The sequence below is a fragment of the Lonchura striata genome, chromosome 22 (assembly GCF_050655825.1).
Source record: "Lonchura striata isolate lonStrDom1 chromosome 22, ASM5065582v1, whole genome shotgun sequence".
In the NCBI taxonomy this organism is placed as follows: domain Eukaryota; kingdom Metazoa; phylum Chordata; class Aves; order Passeriformes; family Estrildidae; genus Lonchura; species Lonchura striata.
This window is the reverse complement of record NC_140724.1, coordinates 7,514,194-7,541,062: the sequence shown is the minus strand read 5'-3', so window position 1 is coordinate 7,541,062 and position 26,869 is coordinate 7,514,194. Positions and strand designations below refer to the sequence as shown.

Sequence of the window (26,869 nt, the reverse complement as noted above, 5' to 3'; positions counted from 1 at the left end):
CACGGGGGAAGAACGGGGCCGAGCTCTCCGTGCCCCGGGAGGGTGAGGTGGGGGCAAGGAGCCCCCCAGAGCCCAGCTTGTCCCCAGAGGTAGGGATGGTCCCCAGCTCCCGGGGAAAAATGAGTCTGGGGGAATGGGGTGGGGTGGGAGAGGGGGAATGGAGGGTCCTGGGGTGCCCGAGGGTCCTGAGGCACCTCAAAGTCCTGGGGTCCCGACTTCCAGACCGCGGCTGGAGGAACAGCGGAGGGTCCTGGGGTGTCCGGGGGTCCCGAGGTGGCTGAAGGTCCTGGGGTGCCCGAGGGTCCCACCTTACACCCCTCACCCGCTCCACCCCATGACCCCGGAGCACCGGGAGTGTCAGCTCCTGCTGGATGGAACCCTTGGAGGCAGCTCTCCACCTACAAAAATGGTGGGAAACACCCCAAAACTGCAGGGCTGCCTTTTTTATGATTTAGGAGGTCGTAGGAGGGCAAAGCTTCGAGGCACCAGGGGAGCGGGACATTCACGCCCAACACGTTCCCTGCTGGGAACCAGCCCCCTCCTCACGCCTTCAGGATTCATCCCAGGTTATTTACGGGAAATAGGGGCAAAAATAATGCATAAGGTGATTATTTATAATTTTTAGCATGGTGGGACTCACACAGACCCCCGGACGTTTCCACACCCCTACTCCATGCGCCCCTAAACAAGGAGCTGTCTGGGGAGAAGGGGCAGATGTGAGCTCCCCATTCAGCACGTGGCTGGAAATGTTAATTAAACGCAGGGCAATAAAACATCTGGAGGGCTGGGAGCGGGAAGGGCCAGCCGGCACGACCCCCCGCAGCTGCCTCCTGCTTTTCCTTGGGAATCTTGGGCAGGGGGGACCGGGGTCACCAGCGATTTCGATGGTACAAAAGCCTTTTCATGAAGTATTTCAGGCAAAGCAACTGAAGAACCTTTGTGGCGCGGAGCGAGGGGCGGCCGGGGGGCGGTGGAGTCTGGTGGCCCCAGGGGTTTGGGGGCTGGAGATGGCTGGAGATCGGGGTTCACGGTCGGGCTGTGGGTGGTGGCACGGGACAGAGACAACGTCTGGAGGTGATGGATTAAACCCCGCTTGGTGCCACCCCACCAGCCCCGCAAGCGCCTGCCATGCGGGAACGAGCCCACCCTGTGAAAAATAATAAAAAAATAAAAGGGGGAAAAGGCTTTTCGGATGAGTCTGTCCCGCCGGCCGGTCCCGTCAGGGCAGGACCCCGCTCCCAGCGTGGGGAGGGATGGGCACGGCCCTCTGCGCCTTCCTGGGGCGAGGGACGGGGGCACCGGGGTGGGCTGGGGCCGCTCCGGCGTGGGGACACCCATGGGTGGGGTGGGTCCCCCGGTGGGACGCGGGCTCTCCCGCCCCGCGGAGCACACAAAGGGGGTGCGTGCACCCCGGCAGCGCAGGAATGGTGCACGGAGGGGCACCCCGGCGGGGATGGGGCACCCCGGCGGGGATGGGGCACCCCGGCGGGGATGGGGCACCCCGGCACAGGAACAGGATGGGGGGCACCCCGATGGCCGGGGACACCCAGGGCACGACGGGGACACCAGGGCGGGGCGGGAGGGACACGGACGGAATGGGGGGGACCGTCACTAAGCTGAGAACACTCGGACGTGCCAGAAGCGTCGCCCCGCGTGGAATGGGGGGAGCACGGGTGGGATGGGAACGCTCGGGTGGGAGGCGACACCCTGCGTGGGACGGGGCGACCCCGCTGGGGCACCCCGGGCCAGGAGGGCGAGCCCCGGGCCAGGAGGGCGGCACGGAGGGCTGGGGGGAGCTCCCGGCCGCGCGGGGAGCCCCGGCGGCGGCGGCACCGAGCGGCGCCCCGCGGGCAGCGCCGGTGCGGAGCCGTGCGGGCCCGGCGGGGCGGCGCGAGCCCCTGCCCGGCCCCCGGTGTCGGTTTGCATCCCGGCTCCTCCCCGCCCCGCCGCCCCGCGCATTCCCGACCCTCCGGGCGGTGGCGGCGGCGGCGGCGGGGCCCGGCGGGGCCGGGGCGGGACCCCACGATGCCGCAGCTGGAACCCACGGGGGGAGACGACCTGGGGGCCCCCGACGAGCTCATCGCCTTCCAGGACGAGGGCGAGGAGCAGGACAAGGGCGCGGGGCGCGGCTCGGCCCACGGGGACCTGGACGAGCTCAAGTCCTCGCTGGTCAGCGAGACCGAGAACCGGGGGGGCCCCGGCCCCGTGGCCGGCCCCGGCCCCGAGGTGAGGCGAGGGGCGGCGGGGAGCCGGGGGGAGGCGCCCCCCGCCCGGCCGCGCTCCGCTCACCGCCTCTCCCCGCAGGCGGAGCGGCCCCCGCCGCCCCGGGAAAGTTTCCAGAAGCCGCGGGACTCCCTGGCAGAAGGTACCGGACCCCCCTCCCGGCGCCCCCCCGCTCCCCGCCGCGTCCCCCGGGAGCGGCCGACACTTCCCAACTTCTTTGTTTCCGCCCCCGGCTGCGGGCGGGACCCCTCGTGTGCCCCCCCCCTCCCGTCTCCGCTCCCCGTCTCCTCCGGTTCTCCCCCCGGTGTCCCCCCACGGCCGTGTCCTCGCCCCCCCGTGTGTCCCCCCGTGTCCTACTCCCCTCGTGTCCGCCCGCCCCGGTCCTCTCCCCGCTGCCCTCGCCCCCCTCCCCCAATTCCCCCTCCCGGTCCTCGCCCCCCCGTGTCCCCTCTCCCACCCCACCGGCCTCAGGTCCGCCCCCCGTCCCGGTAACCGGCTCCGGTAACCGGGCGCGGGCGGATCGGCGCCCCCACGGTGCAGCCGGGCTCGGGACGCCCCCGGGGCTGGCTCCGGTCGGGGGGTGCCCAGCACCGGGACCCGCCACCCGCCGGGACTGACCCGTGCGGCCGAGCCCCCCGCCCGCGGGGCCGCGCTGCCCCGCGGCACGGACACCCCCAGAGGAACCGGGGACACCCCGAGAGACTTGGGCACCCCCAGAGGGACCTGTCCGAGCGCCTCCCCTGCGGGGATCCCCCAAAAGAACCCCCGAAGGGAATGGGCACGTACTAAGGTGCCCCCCAAGTGGGAACCCCTAGAAAATCAAGGACCCCCCCCAAGCGATTTGGGCCCCCCAGAGGGACCCACCCACGCCCCGCAAGTGGGGACCACCCTCCACGAGAGCCGAGGACTCCCCCAAAATCACTTGGGCGCCCTCCACCAAGTGGAGACCCCCGGAAGAACCGGGGGGCAGCCCCAGAGGGACATCCCCGGGCCCCCCCTGCACCCGGCCTTGCCCCCCAGCCCGCCGCCTCCTGACGCCCCCCTCCTTCTCTCCCCAGTGGTCAGACGACAGCAAGATGGGGGCTTCTTTAAGGGCCCCCCCTATCCCGGCTACCCCTTCCTGATGCTCCCGGAGCTGGGCAGCCCCTACCTCGCCAACGGAGCCCTGTCCCCCGGCGGAGCCCGCACCGTAAGTGCCCCCCGGACCCTCCCCAGCCTCTCCTCGCCTTTTTGTGGGTGCTCAGGGCCCCCCCTCAGCCTCACAGCCCCGTCCTGCAGGACAGCGACCACCTGATGCTAAAGAAAAAGGCCAAGATTTTTGGTTTCTTTCCTTTATTTTTGGTTCACTTTGCCCCTTTGGAGGGGGAGGGGGGGGGGGCTTTGAGTTTGGGGGGCTTTACTCCGGGGGACCCGCCCCGAAACCTGACCCTGAGCTGCTGCTTTTCTCATTTAAAAGGGTTTTAAAGCCGTTAATGGGCCAACACTGGCCGCGGGGGGAGAAGTGATTAAGCAAATTGAGCGAGAACTGGGGGGGCGCGGGAGAAGGGAGAGCGACCCCCTCCCCTCAGCGGAGCCCCTCGACCCCCCCAAACCATCCCGCCCAACTTCTTGGGCAGCGTCCTGGAGTAATTTCGGGGATACGGAGGAGTTTTGGGAACAGAAGGTGCTCCCGGGGAGGAATTCCCAGCCCCCCGAGGGAGGAGGGAATTCCCGGCCCTCCGGGGGTCCCGACCCTCGGGGGGGATGCTGGCCTGGGCCGCGGTGCCCGGGCTGGAGCCCCCCTCGCTCCTGAGTGTCCGCGTGTATTTCTCGCTCCGCTGATGCTTTTCCACGCGTTATTGCTCCGGATCCGTAGGGAACTCTGTTCCCACATGGAATGTATATGGGATAACAGTGTTGTGGCGTTTAGAACGGTTTGGAATCCCGGAATCCGGCTGGTCGGCGCGGAGGGTTTTCCGTATTTTCAGGGTTTTCCTACTTTTGCTTTCCTGGAAGCAACCGGGTTGGAGTGGCCGTGAAGTGCAAATCCGGGATGGGGAGGGCAGATAAGCTAATTATCCCGGTGTTTTGCCGGCGGCTGGATAAAGGTTGTATTCCCAATTTGTCACTCTTGGGATTATGAGGTTTTGGGGATGAAGCACGACTGACCGCGATGCCAAACACTGGCAAGGAATCCGGGATAATGAGAAGGGATCGGGGTTGGGATCCTTCACAAGCGGCCACTAACGATGATTTAATGAATCCCAGAAAAGGGATTAATTAGGGGCTGGAGCGGGTGTGCCTCCCGGATGTTTGAGAGGGATGACTGGGGTTGGGAAAGCATGGATTTGGGAATGGATTTGGGCTGAATTCCGGCGGAATGGGGCCTCCAATTAGTGCGGGGTGTGTGGGGGGGAGCTGGATGCTGCTGGGTGAGTTTTGTGATGCTGCTGGATCCCACTCAGGCACAGCTGAGCTCTGTGCCCACCACCAAACCCTCTTCCCTGAGCTCCCACGGCCACAGGGATCCCCCAGATCCCAGGGTGCCATCGTGGCCACGGGTGGGCACAGTGTCCCCGATCCCATCTTGGATCCATCTGGGCACAGCATCCCCGGTCCTGTACCAGGTCCTGCAAGGCTCAGCATCCTCAGGCAAACAGAAAACAGCCGGGCAGAGCATCCATCCTTGGTCCTGGTCTGGGTCCAGCCGGGCACAGCACCTTCGACCCGGTGCAGCATCCTCAATCCCACACCAGATCCTGCTGGCACAGCGTGCTCCGTCTCCTCTTGGATCTGGCCTGGCTCAGCGTCACCGCTCCTGCTCCATCCAGGCATCCCTGGTCCCGTATGGAATCCGTCTGGGCACAGCATCCTGGATCTGCCACGGGATCCACGCAGACTCAGCCTCCCAATCCCTACTGCAACCTTCCGGGAGCGGAATCCTCGATCCCGCACCCGACCGAGCTGGACGCAGCACCCTGATCCCCTCCGGGTCCATCCAGGCACAGCCTCCCAATCCTGTGGGATGGAGCACCCTGATCCTCTCCCGGATCCATCCAGGCACAGCCTCCCAATCCTGTGGGACGCAGCACCCTGATCCCCTCCTGGATCCATCCAGGCACAGCCTCCCAGGGGAGCAGCACCCTGATCCTGTCCTGGATCCATCCAGGCACAGCCTCCCAATCCTGTGGGATGCAGCACCCTGATCCCCTCTGGGTCCATCCAGGCACAGCCTCCCAGGGAATCAGCACCCTGATCCTCTCTTGGATCCATCCAGGCACAGCCTCCCAGGGAATCAGAACCCTGATCCCGTCCTGGATCCATCCAGGCACAGCCTCCCAGGGGAGCAGCACCCTGATCCCCTCCCGGATCCATCCAGGCACAGCCTCCCAGGGGAGCAGCACCCTGATCCCCTCCGGATCCATCCAGGCACAGCCTCCCAGGGGAGCAGCACCCTGATCCTCTCTTGGATCCATCCAGGCACAGCTTCCCAATCCTGTGGGACGGAGCACCCTGATCCTCTCCGGATCCATCCAGGCACAGCCTCCCAGGGAATGAGAACCCTCATCCCCTCCGGATCCATCCAGGCACAGCCTCCCAGGGGAGCAGCACCCTGATCCTCTCCTGGATCCATCCAGGCACAGCCTCCCAATCCTGTGGGATGCAGCACCCTGATCCTCTCCCGGATCCATCCAGGCACAGCCTCCCAGGGGAGCAGCACCCTGATCCTCTCCCGGATCCATCCAGGCACAGCCTCCCAGGGGAGCAGCACCCTGATCCTCTCTTGGATCCATCCAGGCACAGCCTCCCAGGGGAGCAGCACCCTGATCCCCTCCGGATCCATCCAGGCACACCCTCCCAGGGGAGCAGCACCCTGATCCTCTCTTGGATCCATCCAGGCACAGCCTCCCAGGGGAGCAGCCTCCCAGTCCCGCCCGATCCCGGGTGCAGCACGGCCCCAGGGCACCAAACCCTCCTCCCGGGAGGGAGGCTGGATGAGCCTGGACACGCGGAACTCCGGGGTGGCAGGAGGCTGCCTTGGGAACCACCTTTTTCTCGTTTCCTTCGTTTTTCTTGCCCCAGCACTGGAGGAAAGAGCCAATCTGCAGGATCCAGCCATCCCGGTGGCCGTGGCATCCAGCGGATTTCGCAGCCGGGTGCTGTGGATTGAACCGCAGGGAAAAGAAAGGTTTTGGAAGAAACCCAAACCACGACAATCTCCAGGCCGGGAGGTGCTCCGAGGAGGTGGCCAGGAAGGTGGTGGACCCTGGGGATGGATGAGTCTGCGGGTGCCAGGACTGATCTGACAGCTGGAGGACTTTTTTATGGAATATCGGGCAGGAAGGCAGTGCTTCTGCATTTCTCCACTCCAAAGCCTTTAGAAATCTGGGATATCTGTAGAAATCTGGGAAATGTTTGGGAATCTGGGTACACAGTGCCTTTGCACACTCCAAACCAGGAGAAGCCCATCCCTCTGCCAACCCACCAAGCACCAATGCATGGATCTCCTGATCTTCAATTTGTGTGAATTCACTTTGCTCCTGAGTTATTTCCAAATGGGATCCTGGATTTGGGAAGCGTCCGTGGTCCCCAAGAAAGTTCTGTCTAGGGAGCATTTCTGGGGCTCTGCTCCGGTGGAGAAGGAATTTGTTGGAATTTAACAATGGCATTGTTTGGAGCAGCGTTTCTGCCTGGTTTTCCTCACGAGGAATCAGGAATTGGGGACCTGTCGGGCTGTGTTTGGCTCCCTGGGATCATTCCCAACAGCACAAAGGTCTCCAAGGTGGATGGGAGGGAAATACTCTGGATGTGCCTGAGCTGGATGGATGCAAATCCCCATTGCCGTGATGCCGGATCCATTCCATCGGGATCGCGCGGAGCTGGTGGGTTTTACCCCAAACCCAGAGCGAGCCGGGCCCGTACCGGGCTGAAATCTCATCCCGGCATCTTTCTCCTGCTTGGGAAGTGGACGGGAACCAGGCACGGCACTGCCGGAGCAGCGGAGCCGAGACCACGCACAGGATTGGCATTACTCCCAAAAAAACCAGTTTAACCCCAGGAATTCGAGTCTGGAGGCGAGGATTTAAATAAATCCAAACCTTCCTCAGGCGTGGAATTCCATCCAAACAGCTCTCCCGACGCCACGCCGGTGTAATTAATGCACCTCGGTGTAATTAATGCTGCGATCCCAAAATAAATGAGGGAAAAATCCATAACCTGGGCTTATTCCGGCTTTTTTTGCGCCACTCCTGCAATGAATTCCCGAGGATACAGAGCTGTATCTGTCTCCTAAAGAAAATAGATCCTAAACTGCGCTGCTGCCAAGGAAAATGATTAAAATACGGATTTTTGGCAGGAAAAAGGGCTGCTCCAAAAACCGGGCGGGTCTCGCTGGCGGTTCTGGCAGAGCGGGGAGGGTTTTTGGCATCGGGATGCGGCTGGAGGTGTTGGAATGGGGGGATTTTCCGGCGTGGGGGCTCGCTCGATGCTCAGCATCCTCGGAGCGCGGCAGCTCCTCCTTCCTCCTGCACTAATCTGGGATGTTCTGGTTTCTTTGGGATTTGCCCCCATCAGTGCCGCCTTCCTTCCCCACCTGGTAAATATTACGGAAAATCCCTCTTTTTTCCCACTTTTTGGCTCGTCCGTGTTGCTCTGCGCAGCTGCTGGGCTGACCCAGTCCTTCCCGGCCCGGAGCCCTGCCCGTGCCTCAGTTTCCCTACTCCCAGACTCCCGCCTGCTCTGCAGAGCTGCCGCACACAATGGCCCCTTTATCCCCGCTCCTTAATTATGCTCTTCGGCTAATTACCCTGCGGGCGGAGTTTGTAGACCTACGGGAGGTTTCCACTCCCCCCCACCCCCCAAATCTCCCTCCTCCCTCCTTTTCTAACACGATTCCCAAATTAAAGCGATGAAGTAAGTGCTCGGGGCGCCTCTGCTCAGCCCTGGGATTGTTCCGGGACTGAGGCGCATTCATCATCCTTCTGGAATTCCCAGCAGCTGCTTTTCATTAGTTTTCCTTCCTTGAAGTCGCTGGGAGGGAAGAGGAACCCGGGGGGAAGTGCCCGGTGCATCCTGGATGGAGGAAGAGGAGGGATAAGGGAAGAAGGGGTCGGGCTGTTCCGTCTCTGGGAGTCGGGGCAGAGGGGAGGGAAGCTTGGCCGAGGGGAGGCTGGGCTGCCCCTTCCCGCTTTGCCTCTTTCCCGTGGTTTTTGGCAAGGATTTCACCCTTTTGCCAAGGATTTCGGCCCGGGCATCCCCGGGGCACGGGGCAGCGGCCGTGCCAGCCCCGGCCCGAGGATGCCCGGGGCGCTCTGGTGGGTGCAGGACATGGATGAGACAAAAACCTGGGCCAGCAGCAGGGCTCGGGGCCACGGGCTGTGGGGACAGGGAGGACGGGGCTGGGAGTTGGGGTCCTCGGTGGGGGGAGGCACCCGTGGGTGGGGGGAGCTCGGGATGCTCGGGGCACCCAGCATGGAGCAGCTCGGTGGCCACCGTGCTCGGTGCCAGGGCCACCCCGGGCTGTCCCCAGGGCCACTCTGAGCTGTCCCCAGGGCCACTCGGGGCTGTCCCCAGGGCCACCCCGGGCTGTCCCCCACTCTGAGCTGTCCCCAGGGCCACTCTGAGCTGTCCCCCACTCGGGGCTGTCCCCAGGGCCACCCCGGGCTGTCCCCGGGGCCACTCGGGGCTGTCCCCAGGGCCACTCGGGGCTGTCCCCAGGGCCACTCTGGGCTGTCCCCCACTCGGGGCTGTCCCCAGGGCCACTCTGAGCTGTCCCCGGGCCACTCTGAGCTGTCCCCAGGGCCACTCTGAGCTGTCCCCATGGCCACTCGGGGCTGTCCCCAGGGCCACCCCGGGCTGTCCCCGCTGCTGTCCCCACTGGCAGCGCTCCAGCCTCATCCCTCCCATCCCACCCCTCCCATCCCACCTTCCTCTGCACATCTGGGACCCAGCTCCTCGTGGTGCCACCCGCTGTCCCCAGGGGGAGGACCTGGCATCTGTGGGTGGAGATCAGCTTGCACAAGTGCCACCTCTCCGAGCTCATCCCAAATTGAGGGTTTTTTACTTATTTTTCGTCTCCCAGCCGCTTTTCCCACCTTCCCATCCCAGTCCCGTTGGCATTTCCCATCTGGTATCTGTGGCTGTGTTATGGGAATGACAAATTTCTGTTGTTAGGGTGTCACAAACCCTCATTCCCACCCCAAAATCCTCGTCCCCACCTTTGACACCCTCTGCCTGCCCTGTGTCACCCCAAAAATGCCAGAAGGGGCCGTGGTAATGTCTCCTGCATCACCCCCTGTAGAAACCCAAAATCCTGTTGGGAAAATGGAAAATAACTCTTATGAGGAATTTTTGGGGCTCTCCCTGGGATGTGGGGATGCAGGAGACCCCCTCCCCAAGAAGTCTCCTGGCTGGAATTTGTCATCCTGGTGTTCATGGGCAACATCTGGAGGAGATTATTTGGCTGGGAAGCGGATGGATGGCGGGGGTGGGGGAGAGATTTATGTCTCCTTGCCTGGGCTGTAAATCCAGCTGTAATTGGGATTTCTCCCTTCCCAGTTATCCCAGGGAAGCGGAACGCAGCAGCTGCGCCTGGGGCTGGGGGCCGGGATGCTCCTGGCTTTTCTCCCCGATTTGTGGCATTGGGGTGATTTGTTGGGGTGTGAAGGACACCCCCTCCTGCCTCAGGAGGGCGAGAGGCCAGGTCCCTACTTTCCCCTCTTCTTTTCCCCCCTTCCCATTCCCTTTTTCCCTGGTTTGGGGCTTTCCCCAGTCCCCGTTGGTGCCATCCCTGGTGCAGCCCCAGACCCTTCTGCCAGGGCAGATTTGGGTTTTTCCCCAACTTCTTATGCCCAAGCACAAAGTTTGAAGGAACTGTATGATGCACTGAGCCCAGAATGCCTCTTTCTCTCAAAAATCCCATTCCCTGTCACTTCTGGAGCCGAATTTGGGTGCTTTTTTCCCAAACAAGCGGGTGACACTGCTCAAAGCTGGATCTTGGGATGCCCTGGGGCTGCAGTGGCCACACCTGGACAAAGATTTTGGGGGTCTCTGTTAAAGATCCGACAAACCCCCATTTTCTGCCTTAATGCTTGGCCTGCCCTGTCTCGCCTGGCACGATTTTGGGATGAATTTTAGGGGAAAAGGGAGCAGAGGCGGGAGGGGGAAGGGCTGTTGGTTATCCTGCAGCTGGGTGAACAGGCTGGGAATCTGGGGGGTCTCTGGAGGGGCTCGGGGCACTTTGCAAAGCCCTGGGAATTGGGGCTGGGAAAGGGATTGGCATGAGGGTGGGTGCCTGTGGGAATCTTCCTGGGTGCCTCCAGCTCTCCTGGGGGTTTGGGGATGGGGGTGAAGCGCTGGCGTGCTGGGCTCACCTGCATCTTCTCCGTGGGGGCTCCTGAGGGACCCTCTCTGGGCCGGAGCCTCTGCAGGCAAAGGGCAAAGGCAGCAAAGCTCCTGCCCCAGAGCCTCTGGCAAAATGGGCCCAAACATCCCAAAGAGACCTTTTCTCTCCCGAAACGAGGCCGGTGAGGAGCGAGGCTGAGCCTTTGATCCCGGCAGAGAGGAGCCTGGGGACAGGGAGATGGGGAAAAGTGATGGGGTGTGCAGCAGAGCCTGGAGGACGGAGCTGGGACACCTGGAACCCAGCCTGGAGAACCCATTTCCCCAAAAACCCCACCTCACCTGTGAGCACGGCAGTGCTGGGACACACAGCTGGGAGCAGGAGAGGCTGGGACACACAGCTGGGTGCTGGAATCCCGGGACACGGTGACAAACTGCGATGGGACACGGTGACAGACCAGGCTGGGACACAGGACACGGTGACAGACCCCGCTGGGACATGGGACATGGTGACAGACCACACTGGGACACAGGACACAGTGACAGACCATGCTTGGAACACAGGACACGGTGACAAACTGCGATGGGACACGGTGACAGACCAGGCTGGGACACGGGACACGGTGACAGACCAGGCTGGAACACAGGACACAGTGACAGACCCCACTGGGACACAGTGACAGACCAGGCTGGGACACAGGACACAGTGACAGACCCCGCTGGGACATGGGACATGGTGACAGACCACACTGGGACACAGGACACAGTGACAGACCACGCTTGGAACACAGGACACGGTGACAAACCCCGCTGGGACATGGTGACAGACCAGGCTGGGACACGGGACACGGTGACAGACCCCGCTGGGACACAGTGACAGACCCCGCTGGGACACGGTGACAAACCATGCTGGGACACAGGACACAGTGACAGACCACGCTTGGAACACAGGACACGGTGACAAACCCCGCTGGGACACGGTGACAGACCAGGCTGGGACACAGGACACGGTGACAGACCCCGCTGGGACACGGGACACGGTGACAAACCCCGCTGGGACACGGTGACAAACCATGCTGGGACATGGGACACGGTGACAGACCACACTGGGACACAGGACACAGTGACAGACCACGCTTGGAACACAGGACACAGTGACAGACCAGGCTGGGACACAGGACACAGTGACAGACCCCACTGGGACACGGTGACAGACCACACTGGGACACAGGACACAGTGACAGACCAGGCTGGGACACAGTGACAGACCAGGCTGGGACACGGTGACAGACCCCGCTGGGACACAGGACACTGTGACAGACCCCGCTGGGACACGGACAGCAGCCCTGGCACTGCCAGGACCTGCCACCCTGGCTGTGGCACCCCGCAGGCAGCAGCAGCCCCAGCTGGGCTGGTGCCTGTGCAGAGGAGCAGTGGAAATCCCCGAGCCCCCGGTGGACATCGGGGGTCTGGGGGTCCCGGGGGATGGGCTCCAGCAGGGAAGGGGTTATCCCTGCTTTTAATTGGCTGGTAACGAGGACCCAGGACTGGCTCTAATCTCTCTGGAATGTGACCGATTTTCAACTATTTTCCTCTTTTTTTTTTTTTGCTGCTGTTTCACAGCTCGGATCCCCACGTGGGGGGACAGTGGGGGCTGTGTCCCAGCTGGAGCCAAGGGGTGGGGAGGAAGAGGAGGGGAGGGGGGCTCCTTTTTCCACATCAGCGCTGAACCATTCACCAGCTCCCCCCGCTTTGTATATTTTGAAAGAGTCCCCCCTCTTCCTCCCCCTCCCTTCCTCCTTCCCTTCCCCAGGCTCCCGAAACGGCCTCGAAATGAGAATCAGCCTTTTATCCCCCAAAGCTGCCCCCGCTGCCGTCCCCTCGCGCCTTCTCCGCTTACAGAGCAGCCCAGAAAGGCCCTTTGTGGCGGCCGGGGCTGGGGCTGGGGTCCCCCGGGCTGGGGGGACAGGTGGGGGTCCCCAGTGCCAGCCCGGCGTGGCTGCAGGCCTGGCCCTGGAGCTTTGGGACGTTTTGGCCGCCCTGGCACCGCGGAGCCGCCGGATTTGGAGGGTGCAGCAAAGCTGCCCCGTGGGGAACGTCACCCTGGGGGACAGGAGCCCATGGGTGACAGTGAGCCCATGGGTGACAGTGAGCCTGGGTGACAGTGAGCCTATGGGTGACAGTGAGCCCATGGGTGACAGTGAGCCCACAGGGGACAGGAGCCCACAGGGGACAGGAGCCCATGGGTGACAGTGAGCCTGGGGGGACAGGAACCCATGGGTGACAGTGAGCCTGGGTTACAGTGAGCCCATGGGTGACAGTGAGCCCATGGGTGACAGTGAGCCTGGATTACAGTGAGCCCATGGGTGACAGTGAGCCCATGGGTGACAGTGAGCCCATGGGTGACAGTGAGCCTGGATTACAGTGAGCCCATGGGTGACAGTGAGCCCATGGGTGACAGTGAGCCCATGGGTGACAGTGAGCCCACAGGGGACAGGAGCCCACAGGTGACAGTGAGCCCATGGGTGACAGTGAGCTTGGGGAACAGTGAGCCCACAGGGGACAGGAACCCATGGCTGACAGTGAGCTTGGGGGGACAGGAACCCACGGGTGACAGTGAGCCTGGATTACAGTGAGCCCATGGGTGACAGTGAGCCTGGGTTACAGTGAGCCCATGGGTGACAGTGAGCCCATGGGTGACAGTGAGCCTGGATTACAGTGAGCCCATGGGTGACAGTGAGCCTGGATTACAGTGAGCCTGGATTACAGTGAGCCCATGGGTGACAGTGAGCTTGGGGGGACAGGAACCCATGGGTGACAGTGAGCCTGGGTGACAGTGAGCCCATGGGTGACAGTGAGCCTGGGTTACAGTGAGCCCATGGGTGACAGTGAGCCTGGGTTACAGTGAGCCCACGGGGGACAGGAGGCTGTGTGAGGGAGGAGGAGCCCCCCGCCCCAGCCCTGTGAGAGTTAACGCCCCCCCAAACTCCTCCTGGGTTTTCCTTCCAGCTGCCTCAGCTCAGCAAGGTTTGTGTTTGGGGAAATTCCTGCAGGCAGCTGCTCCCGCCACATTCCCACATTCTCCAGGCCTGGCATCTCCGGGGAGCCTGCCTCCCTCCCTCCCTGCTGCTGCTGTCTTCGGGAAATGCCTCTGTCCCCCCAAACGCTGCACAAAGCCCCTTTGGGGACACCCCAGTGTCACAGCGGGGTGTTAACCCAGAAAGGGAGAAAAGCCCCAAAACCTCTTTGCCACCAGCCCGTGGGTTGGGGTGTCCTCAGCTGGCTGTGCAGACCAGGCCGGGGAATATTTTGGGGCCAGAGGGTTGTTTCAGAGCTAGGGGATATTTTGGAATTGGGGCGAAGTTTTGGGGCTGGGGAATCTTTTGGGGATAGGGTTTTTTGGAGGGGTGTGGGAATGTTTTGGGGCTGATTGGGATGTTGCGAGGTTGGGGGCGCTTTGGGGCTGGGGATGTTTTCGGTTCAGAGGGTGTTTGAGGCCAGGGCTGGGTGATTTTGGGGCTGGGGATGTTTTCGGTTCAGAGGGTGTTTGAGGCCAGGGCTGGGGTGATTTTGGGGCTGGGGGGGATGTTTTGGGTTCAGAGGTGTTTGAGGCCAGGGCTGGGGGGATTTTGGGCCTGGGGATGTTTTGGGTTCAGAGGGTGTTTGAGGCCAGGGCTGGGTGATTTTGGGGCTGGGGATGTTTTGGGGTCAGAGGTGTTTGAGGCCAGGGCTGGGGTGATTTTGGGGCTGGGGGGGATGTTTTGGGTTCAGAGGGTGTTTGAGGCCAGGGCTGGGGTGATTTTGGGGCTGGGGGGGATGTTTTGGGTTCAGAGGGTGTTTGAGGCCAGGGCTGGGGGGATTTTGGGGCTGGGGGGGATGTTTTGGGTTCAGAGGTGTTTGAGGCCAGGGCTGGGGTGATTTTGGGGCTGGGGGGGATGTTTTGGGTTCAGAGGTGTTTGAGGCCAGGGCTGGGGTGATTTTGGGGCTGGGGGGGATGTTTTGGGTTCAGAGGTGTTTGAGGCCAGGGCTGGGGTGATTTTGGGGCTGGGGATGTTTTGGGTTCAGAGGGTGTTTGAGGCCAGGGCTGGGGGGATTTTGGGGCTGGGGGGGATGTTTTGGGTTCAGAGGTGTTTGAGGCCAGGGCTGGGGTGATTTTGGGGCTGGGGGGGATGTTTTGGGTTCAGAGGGTGTTTGAGGCCAGGGCGGGGGTGATTTTGGGGCTGGGGATGTTTTGGGTTCAGAGGTGTTTGAGGCCAGGGCTGGGGTGATTTTGGGGCTGGGGATGTTTTGGGGTCAGAGGGTGTTTGAGGCCAGGGCTGGGGTGATTTTGGGGCTGGGGATGTTTTGTGGTCAGAGGTGTTTGAGGCCAGGGCTGGGGTGATTTTGGGGCTGGGGATGTTTTGGGTTCAGAGGTGTTTGAGGCCAGGGCTGGGGGGATTTTGGGGCTGGGGGGGATGTTTCAGGATCGGGGCAGGGTTTTTTGGGGCTGGCGTGTCTGGAGCTGCTGGAGGGCAGCGTCCCATCCCTCCCGCAGTACCTGCAGATGAAGTGGCCGCTGCTGGACGTGCCGGCCGGGGCCACGCTGAAGGACAGCCGCTCGCCCTCGCCCGCCCACCTGGTGAGAGCCGCCGCGGGGTGCCGGGCCCGCAGCGCCCATCCCGGGGCTGGGCTCCCCGGGAGCAGGGCGCCGCTGCCCCGGGCTGAGCCTGCCCTGCCCTGAGCCCTGCCCTGAGCCTGCCCTGAGCCCTGCCCTGAGCCCTGCCCCGGGCTGGCCCTGCCCCGGGCTGGCCCTGCCCTGAGCCCTGCCCTGATCCTGCCCTGAGCCCTGCCCTGTCCTGAGCCCTGCCCCGGGCTGAGCCCTGCCCTGAGCCCTGCCCTGAGCCCTGCCCTGAGCCTGCCCCGGGCTGAGCCTGCCTTGAGCCCTGCCCTGATCCTGCCCTGCCCCTGCCCCACACTGCCCCTGCCCCTGCCCCACACTGCCCCTGCCCCACGCTGCCCCTGTCCCACGCTGCCCCTGCCCCTGCCCCACACTGCCCCTGCCCCACGCTGCCCCTGCCCCTGCCCCACACTGCCCCTGCCCCACGCTGCCCCTGCCCCACGCTGCCCCTGTCCCACGCTGCCCCTGCCCCACGCTGACCCTGCCCCACGCTGACCCTGCCCTGCCCCTGCCCCACGCTGACCCTGCCCCTGCCCTGACCCTGCCCCACGCTGACCCTGCCCCACGCTGCCCCTGCCCCACGCTGCCCCTGCCCCACGCTGACCCTGCCCCACACTGCCCCTGCCCCACACTGCCCCTGCCCCACACTGCCCCTGCCCCACGCTGCCCCTGCCCCACGCTGCCCCTGCCCCACACTGCCCCTGCCCCACACTGCCCCTGCCCCACGCTGCCCCTGTCCCACGCTGCCCCTGCCCCACGCTGCCCCTGCCCCACACTGCCCCTGCCCCACGCTGCCCCTGCCCCACACTGCCCCTGCCCCACACTGCCCCTGCCCCACACTGCCCCTGCCCCACGCTGACCCTGCCCCACACTGCCCCTGCCCCACACTGCCCCTGCCCCACGCTGACCCTGCCCCACACTGCCCCTGCCCACACTGACCCTGCCCCGCGCTGCCCCTGCCCACACTGACCCTGCCCCACGCTGACCCTGCCCCACACTGACCCTGCCCCGCGCTCTCCCCGCAGTCCAACAAGGTGCCGGTGGTGCAGCACGCCCACCACGTGCACCCGCTGACGCCGCTCATCACCTACAGCAGCGAGCCCTTCCCGCCGGGGTCCCCGCCCGGCCACCTCGCGCCCGACATCGACCCCAAGACGGGTGAGCGGGGCTGGGACGGGCTGCGGGTGCCACGGACAGGGTGCTCCGAGGGGAGATGGGTGCTCCGAGGGGAGATGGGTGCTCCGAGGGGAGATGGGCGCTCAGAGGGGGGTGATGGGTGCTCTGAGGGGAGATGGGTGCTCCGAGCAGGGAGATGGGTGCTCAGAGAGGGGTGATGGGTGCTAGAGGGGTGATGGGTGCTCAGAGGGGTGATGGGTGCTCAGAGGGGGGAGATGGGTGCTCAGAGCAGGGAGATGGGTGCTCGGAGCGGGGTGATGGGTGCTCAGAGAGGGGTGATGGGTGCTCAGAGGGGTGATGGGTGCTCAGAGGGATGATGGGTGCTCAGAGGGGGGAGATGGGTGCTCAGAGGGGAGATGGGTGCTCAGAGGGATGATGGGTGCTCAGAGGGGAGATGGGTGCTCGGCGCGGGGTGATGGGTGCTCAGAGCAGGGTGATGGGTGCTCAGAGCAGGGTGATGGGTGCTCAGAGAGGGGTGATGGGTGCTCAGAGGGGTGATGGGTGCTCAGAGGGGAGATGGGTGCTCAGAGAGGGGTGATGGGTGCTCAGAGGGGAGATGGGTGCTCAGAGGGGGGTGATGGGTGCTCAAAGAGGGGAGATGTGTGCTCAGAGAGGGGAGATGTGTGCTCAGAGAGGGGTGATGGGTGCTCAGAGGGGTGATGGGTGCTCAGACCGGGGAGATGGGTGCTCAGAGAGGGGTGATGGGTGCTCTGAGGGGTGATGGGTGCTCAGAGGGGTGATGGGTGCTCAGAGAGGGGTGATGGGTGCTCTGAGGGGTGATGGGTGCTCTGAGGGGTGATGGGTGCTCGGAGCGGGGTGATGGGTGCTCGGAGCGGGGTGATGGGTGCTCAAGGGGCTGCTCAAGGGACAGGTGCTGGGGGGCTCGGGGGGCTCGGGGTGCCGTGCCCCCGTTGTGACCCCACTCCCCGCCCCTCTCCCCCCACAGGGATCCCGCGGCCGCCGCACCCCCCCGAGCTGCCCCCCTACTACCCGCTGTCGCCAGGGGCCGTGGGGCAGCTGCCGCACCCGCTGGGCTGGCTCGTGCCACAGTAAGGACGGGCTGACCCTGCCACGGGGTCCCCGGGGGTCCTGGGAGCCCCGCTGCTCACTGGGACCCTCCTGCTCCTCCGCTCTGCCCTCCTCTCCCGCGGGCTCAGCAGGATGCTGCGGGCTCCTGGCGGGGTGGGAAGGGAGGGACTCCCTGCCGCTGGAAAATCCGGGAGTCCTGCAGCTGGAAACCGGTCCCAGGGCGGCCGTGAAGTGGGAAGGGATCTTTCTGCCCCCTGAAACTCGTGTTTTTGTAGGCAAGGACAGCCCGTGTACTCCATTCCTGCCGGTGGCTTCCGGCACCCGTACCCCGCCCTGGCCATGAATGCCTCCATGTCCAGGTGGGTTTTGGGACAGGGAGGGCGCCTCAGGGCCCCCCTGCAGCTGGTGCTGCCTGTGGGACACTTGGCTGCACACAGAGCTCGGGCACAGAGCGGTGCCAGGAGATGGGGGTGGTCTCCTCAGGTGAACAGGCCCCCGCAGGGGTGGCTGGTCCCCAGGGGTGGAGGAGCAGCACGTCCCTGCCATCGCTGGGGCTGGATCAATGCCACCACCTCAGAGCTGGGCTGGGCTCGGGGGCTTTCAGGTGGACTCAGGGTGTCCAGCGTGGATTTGGGGTTATGGGTTGGACTGGGGCTCCAGCACGGTGTCAGGGTGTGCACGGGGGTTCTGGCGTGTTCCCGGGGTTTTTTAGCTCACCTGGGCTGAGGCGGTTTCCAGCGTGGATTTGGGGTTATGGGGCGGCCTGGGGCTCCAGCACGGTGTCAGGGTGTGCTCGGGGGTTCTGGCGTGTTCCCAGAGTTTCCAGCTCACCTCTCTCAGCCCAGGGGCTTCTCCGGGCTCCTTGGCTGCCCGCTGACCTGCCCTGCTCCCGTGTCCCCGCTGCAGTTTGATGTCCAGCCGCTTCTCCCCGCACGTGGTCCCGCCGCCCGCGCACGGGCTGCACCCCTCGGGCATCCCGCACCCCACCATCGTCTCGCCCGTCGTCAAGCAGGAGCCCTCCCAGCCCGGCTCCAGCCCCGGAGGCAGCTCGTGAGTGGGGCCGGGCCGTGGGGCGGGGGCTGCTCCGGGGGGGACCCTGACCCTGTCCTGCTCCTTGCAGGAAATCCCCCGCGGCCGTCAAGAAGGAGGAGGAGAAGAAGCCCCACATCAAGAAGCCTCTCAATGCCTTCATGCTGTACATGAAGGAGATGAGGGCCAAGGTGGTGGCCGAGTGCACGCTGAAGGAGAGCGCGGCCATCAACCAGATCCTGGGCCGGCGGGTAGGGCCGGACGCCCCGGGGACCCCTCGGAGCCCCCGGCTCCCCTTCTCCCGTGGCTCAGACCCACAGCCCGGGCTCTGCCAGCCCGGGAGCCCCGGGAGCTGCTGGGGACTGGGGTGGGAGGGATGGAGCTCTGCAGCCCCGGGCAGGAGGAGCTCGGGGTCAGCAGCGTGGATTTTGGGATTCCAGATGCATTCTAGCACGTATTCGTTGTTTCTGGTGAGCATTTGAGGTCTCTAGCGTGGATCTGGGGTCTCCAGCATGGATCTGGGGTCTCCAGAGTGGCTGTGGGGTCTCCAGAGTGGATGTGGGGGTTCCCAGCCTGGCTCTGGGGTTCCCAGCCTGGCTCTGGGGTTCCCAGCCTGGCTCTGGGGGTTCCCACCCTGGCTCTGGAGTTCCCAGCCTGGCTCTGGGGGTTCCCAGCCTGGCTCTGGGGGTTCCCAGCCTGGCTCTGGGCTCTCCAGCCTGGTTCTGGGGGTTCCCAGCCTGGCTCTGGGCTCTCCAGCCCTGGCTCTGGGGGTTCCCAGCCTGGCTCTGGGCTCTCCAGCCTGGCTCTGGGGGTTCCCAGCCTGGCTCTGGGGGTTCCCAGCCTGGCTCTGGGGGTTCCCAGCCTGGCTCTGGAGTTCCCAGCCTGGCTCTGGGCTCTCCAGCCTGGCTCTGGGCTCTCCAGCCTGGTTCTGGGGGTTCCCAGCCTGGCTCTGGGGGTTCCCAGCCTGGCTCTGGGGGTTCCCAGCCTGGCTCTGGGTGTTCCCAGCCTGGCTCTGGGGGTTCCCAGCCTGGCTCTGGGCTCTCCAGTCTGGCTCTGGGTGTTCCCAGCCTGGCTCTGGGCTCTCCAGCCTGGCTCTGGGGGTTCCCAGCCTGGCTCTGGGTGTTCCCAGCCTGGCTCTGGGCTCTCCAGCCTGGCTCTGGGCTCTCCAGCGTGCTCTCCCCGCAGTGGCACTCGCTGTCTCGGGAGGAACAGGCCAAGTACTACGAGCTGGCGCGGAAGGAGCGGCAGCTGCACTCGCAGCTCTACCCGACCTGGTCGGCGCGGGACAACTACGTACGTGTGCCCCGGCCCTTCCCGGCGCCCGCCGGCCTCGGCATCCCCGCGGTGGCGGCGCTGTGCTTTCGGGGCAGCTGAAATCCCGCTTTGCAGGGCAAGAAGAAGAAGCGGAAGCGCGAGAAGCTGGCGCAGCAGCAGAGCCAGGAGGCGGACGGTGAGTACCCGCGCCGCGCCCGCCCCGGCGCCGCGCCCCGGCGCTCACGCCGCGCCTGTCCCCGCAGGCTCGCTGCCCTCCAGGAGCAAGAAGCCGTGCGTGCCCTACCTGCCGGCCGAGAAGCCGTGCGCCAGCCCGGCCTCGTCCCACGGCAGCATGCTGGACTCGCCGGCCACGCCGTCGGCCGCGCTGGCCTCGCCGGCCGCGCCGGCCGCCACGCACTCGGAGCAGGCCCAGCCGCTGTCGCTCACCACCAAGGCCGAGGCCAGGGCTCAGCTCGCCGTGCACTCCGCCGTCCTCGCCGGCAAGGCGTCCTCCTCCTCGTCGTCCTCGTCCGGGCTCGGCAGCCCGCCCTCGCTGCCCTCCAGAGCCGTGCCCTTCGCCTCGGTGCCGCCCGCGGCGCTGCCGCCCGCCCTGGCCGCGCTGCAGACGCAGCCCCTGTCCCTGGTCACCAAACCTGCTGACTGAGGGACCGGCCTCGCCCCCCGCCCGCCCGCCCCGCTGTACATTGCAGAAGCCACAATCAAGATTCAAACGCAGCCAAAACCATTATTGGTCAATATTTGACCCTTTCTGAACTCTTTGGAAGCAGACTCTGGAGGAAAGGGCTTTCTGCTCAGAGCTGCTGCCAGCAGTCAACCTAAAGACTGTTTTTATTAAAAAAAAAAGGAAAAAAAAAAAGGAAAAAAAATCATGGAATAGACCCTCCAGAAGCTGCCGACGATGGGGATCTCTGGGATGAGCCGAGTGCCCGTCGCTGCCGTGGGGCACAGGGATGAAACCCGCGCCAAACACGGCAGGTGCTGACTGGAGCTGGCGCTCCATCCCGGATCCGGGAGCAGGAACGCCTCCAGCTGCTCCCAAAATCCTGCTCCCGTCCCCAGCTCCGTCCTGGCAGGGCGCGGGTCCTGCCCCGGGGATGCCGCTTCGTCGGTGCTGCTCCTGCCCGCAGTGCTGCTGGGGTGGGCAGGGTCTGGGGCTGAGCCCTGGGAGGGCTTGTGTTTTGATCACCTCAAAATCCTGTTATTTTTCACAAAAGGAAATAAAACTGCAGCTGCAGCTCACGGTGTGAGTGTGGTCTGTGTGGGAAGCGCTCGCTACTTCTCCTCTGCCACCTTCCTGGGCAATACCTCGGGACGGAGCTCCAGCCCTGCTCCCGGGCTCCAGCACCCCCTGACACCTCTGTCGGTGGGCTCAGGGGGATTTCGGGGTGTCCACCACAGTGCACAGCTCGCTGGGGTTATCCGGGCGTCAGGACATGCGGGCTCGGCTGCACCAGTGCCCAGGAAGCTGGGGAGTGGGAGGTGCTGCTGTGTCCTGGCTCCTCTGGGGCTGCTTCTTCCAAACCAGGGATGGAAGAGGACCAGCAGAAAACCCACCCCATGGATTTTCAACCCACTTGGAGCCCTCAGTCAGTTCAACACTTGGGCGCATCGGGACTCTTCCCACTCCTCGTGCTTTAGCAGGAAAAACCTCTCGGGTTTCCCCCTGGAATTTAGGATTTTGTTTCTGTTGCGGACTGGCTCGGAGCCGCACCTGCCTGGAGCTAATTTAAGGGGTTCACAGTCCTGCTGCATTCCCCTCTGGAACCTCCTGCCCTGCTCCCGTGTCCCAGGCCCGCCTGGCTGCTCTGCCTGCACCCCACCTGCACCTGCTGTCCCCACCTGCTGGGACTTTGGTGCATTTGGGGGGATCGGGGACACGTTTTCCTCCTGTTGTGGCATTTCTCTTCTCCTTTCCAGTGCTGAGAAGCCGCCAGGGAAGATTTCTAAGGAACTGGAGCAGCAGCAGGTACCTGTTTGCAGGTGGAGGGGAAAGGGAACTTTGAGGTGACTGAGGAGGATCTGTCTGTGTTTTCCAGGTGTTGGCATCCATATCTGCAGCAGAGGAGACCCGGGTCTGAGGATTTCCACACCAGAGCTGGGCAGAACTACAAAAACCCACACCTGAGCCAGGCCCCAGCTACGTGAGCCCTGGGGTCACACCTGGGGCGGGCGCCAGCTCCAAAACCTCGCGAAAGCTCCCGATGCCTTTGCGAGCAGCAGTGGGAGCTCCGGCAGGAGCGCGGCTGCTTCGTCCAGCTCAGGAGCAGCATGTGGACAGCTGGAACTGCCAGCTTGGAGCAGCCCGGAGCTGCCAGCGGCGAGCCGGGCGTCAGCTCAGGCGGCTGCTGGGTGCCACAAAACCCTCGGGGTGCCCCGAGCATCCTTCCTGTTGTCACACCCAAATCTGGGACACGCTTCCACCCCAAATTATTTAAAAGTCTTGCTTTCAGAGAGAACAAAGCTGTCAGTTGTGGAGGGGAGCGCAGTAACCGCTCGGGAGGAGCGGCCACGGAGCACCGGGCAGGGGTCGGGGTGCGCCCAGAACGCGCGGGGCTGTCGCTGGAAAGAGGCAAAAGGGAGAGTTTTTGGGAAAAGCTGCTCCAAGAGGCTGCGTTCGGCCGGGAGCGCCCGCGGGACGCGCGGCCCCGGCCTGCGGACAAGCAGCTCCTGGAATTGGATTTCATGGGACATTAGAGGCATGGAGGGACCTGTCACAAGGATTAAACCCCAGCCAGAGCCAGACGCCTTCAAACAGATGTTGGGCTTCAGCAGGAGAATATTCCTTTGTTTGACTCCGTGTTTTCCCATACGGAAAAGGAACATCTGTTGCAAAGCTTTCGTGGTGCTCCGGAGCTGGGACGGGGTGGGATTATCCCTGCCAGGAGCAGTGGGTCACCAAGCCCGGCTCCTGGGGAAGGAGGTGACACCGGGGGTGCTCCAGCCCCGGGTGGAGCCCCTGGAACAGATCATGGGAGCAAAAGACCCGTCACGCCTGCAGCTGCGTGAAAATTCCAGCTCAGAGTGGTTCTCCACGGAAAACGGGTCCCGTTGGATTTTATTTGTCCTCTGGAGCACTTCTACAGGAGGTGTGGCTGCCCCAGGGAGAGCGCTGGGGCAAGGTGCTCCTTCAGGTCCCTTCCCACCTAAACCATTCCAAGGTTGTAGAAGAGGAAGAACTCTGGGGTTTGTGTTCAAAAGCCTGGATATCCAGCGTGTTTCCGTTTGGGATGATGTGACCAGACGGTCTGGGGGCTCCTCTCCTCCATTTTGGACGAGTTTTGGGCGGTGTTAGGTGATTTAACTGTGTGGGAGATGTCCGGGGTGTGGGAGGCCTGGGACACTCCCAGCAGTGTTTGGCTCCTGGATGTGCCTAGAGGGGCTCCAGGAGAGCTGGAGAGGGGCTGGGGACAAGGCCTGGAGGGACGGGACCCAGGGAATGGCTCCCAGTGCCCGAGGGCAGGGAGGGATGGGATTTTGGGAAGGAATATCCCTGGCAGGGTGGGCAGCCCTGGCACAGGTGCCCAGAGCAGCTGTGGCTGCCCCTGGATCCCTGGCAGTGCCCAAGGCCAGGCTGGACAGGGCTGGGAGCACCTGGGAGGGTGGGAGGTGTCCCTGCCATGGCTGGGGGTGGAACAAGGTGACCTTTGTGATTCCATCCAGCCCAAACCATCCCCTGGCTGCACGAAAAGGTCAGAAACCTTCCACAGCTGGCCCGGGTCCCCTCGGCCACAGCCCCGTGGGGTTCCTGGGCAGGGGCTGCTCCTGGCTGGGAGAAACCTGGAGCATCAGGAGCACCTGGAGCTGGCTCGGAGCTTTCCTGGGCAGGGGCTGCTCCTGGCTGGGAGAAACCTGGAGCATCAGGAGCACCTGGAGCCAGCTCGGAGCTTTCCTGGCCAGGAGCTCACCTGGAGCATCTGGAGCACCTGGAGCCATCTCGGAGCTTTCCTGGCCAGGGGCTCACCTGGAGCACCTGGAGCACCTGGAGCTGGCTCGGAGCTTTCCTGGCCAGGGGCTCACCTGGAGCACCTGGAGCATCAGGAGCACCTGGAGCCATCTCGGAGCTTTCCTGGCCAGGAGCTCACCTGGAGCACCTGGAGCATCAGGAGCACCTGGAGCCATCTCGGAGCTTTCCTGGCCAGGAGCTCACCTGGAGCACCTGGAGCACCTGGAGCACCTGGAGCACCTGGAGCCATCTCGGAGCTTTCCTGGCCAGGGGCTGCTCCTGGCTGGGAGAAACCTGGAGCATCAGGAGCACCTGGAGCCAGCTCGGAGCTTTCCTGGCCAGGAGCTCACCTGGAGCTGGCTCGGAGCTTTCCTGGCCAGGAGCTCACCTGGAGCACCTGGAGCCATCTCGGAGCTTTCCTGGCCAGGGGCTCACCTGGAGCACCTGGAGCATCAGGAGCACCTGGAGCACCTGGAGCCATCTCGGAGCTTTCCTGGCCAGGGGCTCACCTGGAGCACCTGGAGCACCTGGAGCACCTGGAGCACCTGGAGCCGGCTCGGAGCTTTCCTGGCGCTCTCTGGGCACTCCTGGCACCTCCGAGCCCTGAACTGCAGCCGCCCCCTCCTCCCCCAGTCCTCCCCCCGCGGGCTGGCCAGGCACTAATTGAAAAGCCTAATGAGGTCCCAGGGGTCTCCTGCAGAGATGGAGCTAATTAGGGGCTCCGAGGTTTCTTCCAACGCCTTTTTTCGGGGGCTGGCGGGGAGGGCGCAGCAGATGTCCCGTCACCGGCGGCGCGGCCGCTGCGCCGCGTCCTCCGGGCTCCTGCCAAAGCAGCTGCTGCAGAGGCAGTGGCTACACTTAATACATTTTAATTAGCATCATTAAATTCTTCCATTTGCTAATTGTTTCTCCTTTTGATCCTTTATCCTGACCAGATTAGCCCTCGGGGGGGAAGGGGAGGGATGGGGGGCGCAGACATGTCGGAGGAGGTGAGGACTTTATTATCCTGACACCAGACCTTGGGACACCGCATTAAAACACCCCAATTAGTGTTAATGAAGGCCAGATTTGTGTGTCCAGCCCGCTCTCGCTGGCTACTCTCGGAAAGAGCCATCCCCAAAAAGCGAATCTGCAGGGATTGGTGAGAGCAGAGGACGCCCCAAAACTGAGCCGGGGCTGCAGAGCCTGCTCAGGTGACAACGTGCTCAGGTGTTGGGGTGGCCTGAGACCCCCTGAGACCCCCTGAGAACACCATGAGAACCCCTGAGACCCCCTGAGACCCCCCTGAGAACCCCCTGAGACCCCCCTGAGACCCTCTGAGACCCCCTGAGACCCCCTGAGAACCCCTGAGACCCCCTGAGAACCCCTGAGAACCCCCTGAGAACCCCTGAGAACCCCTGAGACCCCTGAGACCCCCTGAGAACCCCTGAGAACCCCTGAGACCCCCTGAGAACCCCTGAGAACCCCCTGAGACCCCCTGAGACCCTCTGAGAACCCCTGAGACCCCCTGAGACCCCCTGAGAACCCCTGGGGTGGCCTGTGCCAGGCCAGGAGCTGCACCCCGTGCTCCTTGTGGTCCCCCCCAGTCTGGGGTCTCCCCTCAATCCGTGAGTGGTCCCGGACTCCTGTAAATGCAGGTGAGCTCAGTGGGAAGGAATTATATTGTCTGACTCCAGAAGGCTGAGAGATTTCTTTATTATAACTATGCTAAAATACATTAATATACTATTTAAAGGATATACTATATTACATTAATTATGTAATTGCTATAATACATTAATATACTATTTTAAGGATATACTATAATTTATTAATATATTATTCAATTTACTATTTAAACTACAAACTTACTTCTTCTAACTACCCTAACTCACACCTCGTGCCCTTCTTTTCCAGAGTCCAGCCCCAGGTGGGTTGGATTGGATTGTCCATCAGGCTCAAACAATCCTCACCAGAATCCAACTCACCCCAGGTAAACAATTCTGCAAACACATTCCACATGAGGAAAAAAAAAAAGGAGCTGAAATAGAAATTTCTCTTCCTTTCCTCTGCGCTGCTCTATGGGAGCAGAAGGATGTGCCTGGCACAGCGGAGCAGCAGCTCCATCCCGGCGAGGTGAGGGGAGGTCACCGGTCCTCTTTGTCCTCCGTGATCCCCGCAGAGGTGTCGGATCCTGGTGCCAGCCCCATCCGCGCTATTCCGGGCAGAATTCCCTTCTCAGAGGCATTGTTGGAAATCCAGAGGAACTTGGCCTCAGCTCAGTCACTCTCGACTTCCAGGGGGTCAGTGAAAGCTGAGCATGAGAAACAGCCTCAATTCTCTGGGTCCACCCCAGCAAAGCGTCGGGCCAGCTCTTCTGGTCTCCTTGGAAAAGGCTGGCACCGGCGGAGCTGAGCAGCAGGGATGGCTGGAATGTGTTGAATTGGACTGAGATTCCCCAGAGATGGGGAAAAAGAAACCACGAGGGGAGAAAATCGGCCAAGGCAGGATCATTCCCCAGTTGTTCCCCAGTCAGCGCGCGGGACCCGGCTGGTTTCCGTGGGATTTTCCTGTTTTAGGGTTAAACGGAGCAGGCCGTGGGCACACGGAAGGTTGTGATTCCTGCTGGGGACGGGGTTCGGGACATTGAGCCCAGAGAAGGGAGATTTAGCAGGCTAAGGCAGATAAACTGCCCGAAGCGAACAGTCCTGGGTGCCTGCTGATAGGCACAGCCCATTTCCTGCTCCGCTGGGAATCACTGCTGTCAAATGGGACATTTTACCCAAACCGGCGGGTTTTACCCCAAAACGCCGTGGCTTTTACCCGAACCGGCGGGTTTTACCCCAAAACGCGGTGGCTTTTACCCGAACCGGCGGGTTTTACCCCAAAACGCCGTGGCTTTTACCCGAACCGGCGGGTTTTACCCCAAAACGCGGTGGCTTTTACCCGAACCGGCGGGTTTTACCCCAAAACGCCGTGGCTTTTACCCAAACTGGTGGATTTTACCCCAAAACGCGGTGGCTTTTACCCAAACCGGCGGGTTTTACCCCAAAACGCGGCTGCGCCCGCCAGAGGGCGCCAAGCGCCCCCAAAGGGGCTGCCCAAGCCCCGCCCCCGGCCGGAAAAGCCCCGCCCACCTGCGCGGTCACGCCCAATCCCCGCCCCCGCCCGAGACCCCGCCCAACCGCTCGCGCCCCGCCCCCTCGCGCCGCTCTCGCGCCTCGTCTCGCGAGAGCTGC

The 26,869-nt window shown here is 63.4% G+C and overlaps 1 protein-coding gene across 4 annotated transcripts; it reads left to right on the top strand.

Moving 5' to 3' along the window:
- Nucleotides 1-1,958: 1,958 nt before the first annotated feature.
- Nucleotides 1,959-20,942, top strand: TCF7L1 (transcription factor 7 like 1). Of its 4 annotated transcripts, none has more exons than XM_085559391.1 (12): nt 1,959-2,226; nt 2,305-2,365; nt 3,282-3,412; nt 15,077-15,160; nt 16,293-16,357; nt 17,322-17,424; nt 17,680-17,763; nt 18,311-18,454; nt 18,525-18,684; nt 19,619-19,726; nt 19,823-19,883; nt 19,951-20,942. In XM_085559391.1, exons 1-12 carry the CDS (start codon nt 2,026-2,028, stop codon nt 20,345-20,347), a joined length of 1,599 nt encoding a protein of 532 aa, XP_085415517.1. In that variant the 5' UTR covers nt 1,959-2,025; the 3' UTR covers nt 20,348-20,942. The 4 variants fall into 4 exon arrangements, with proteins under 4 accessions (XP_085415517.1, XP_085415516.1, XP_085415518.1 ...); XM_085559390.1 differs by having other exon boundaries at nt 16,225-16,357; XM_085559392.1 differs by lacking the exon at nt 18,311-18,454.
- The last annotated feature ends 5,927 nt before the right edge of the window (nt 20,943-26,869 follow it).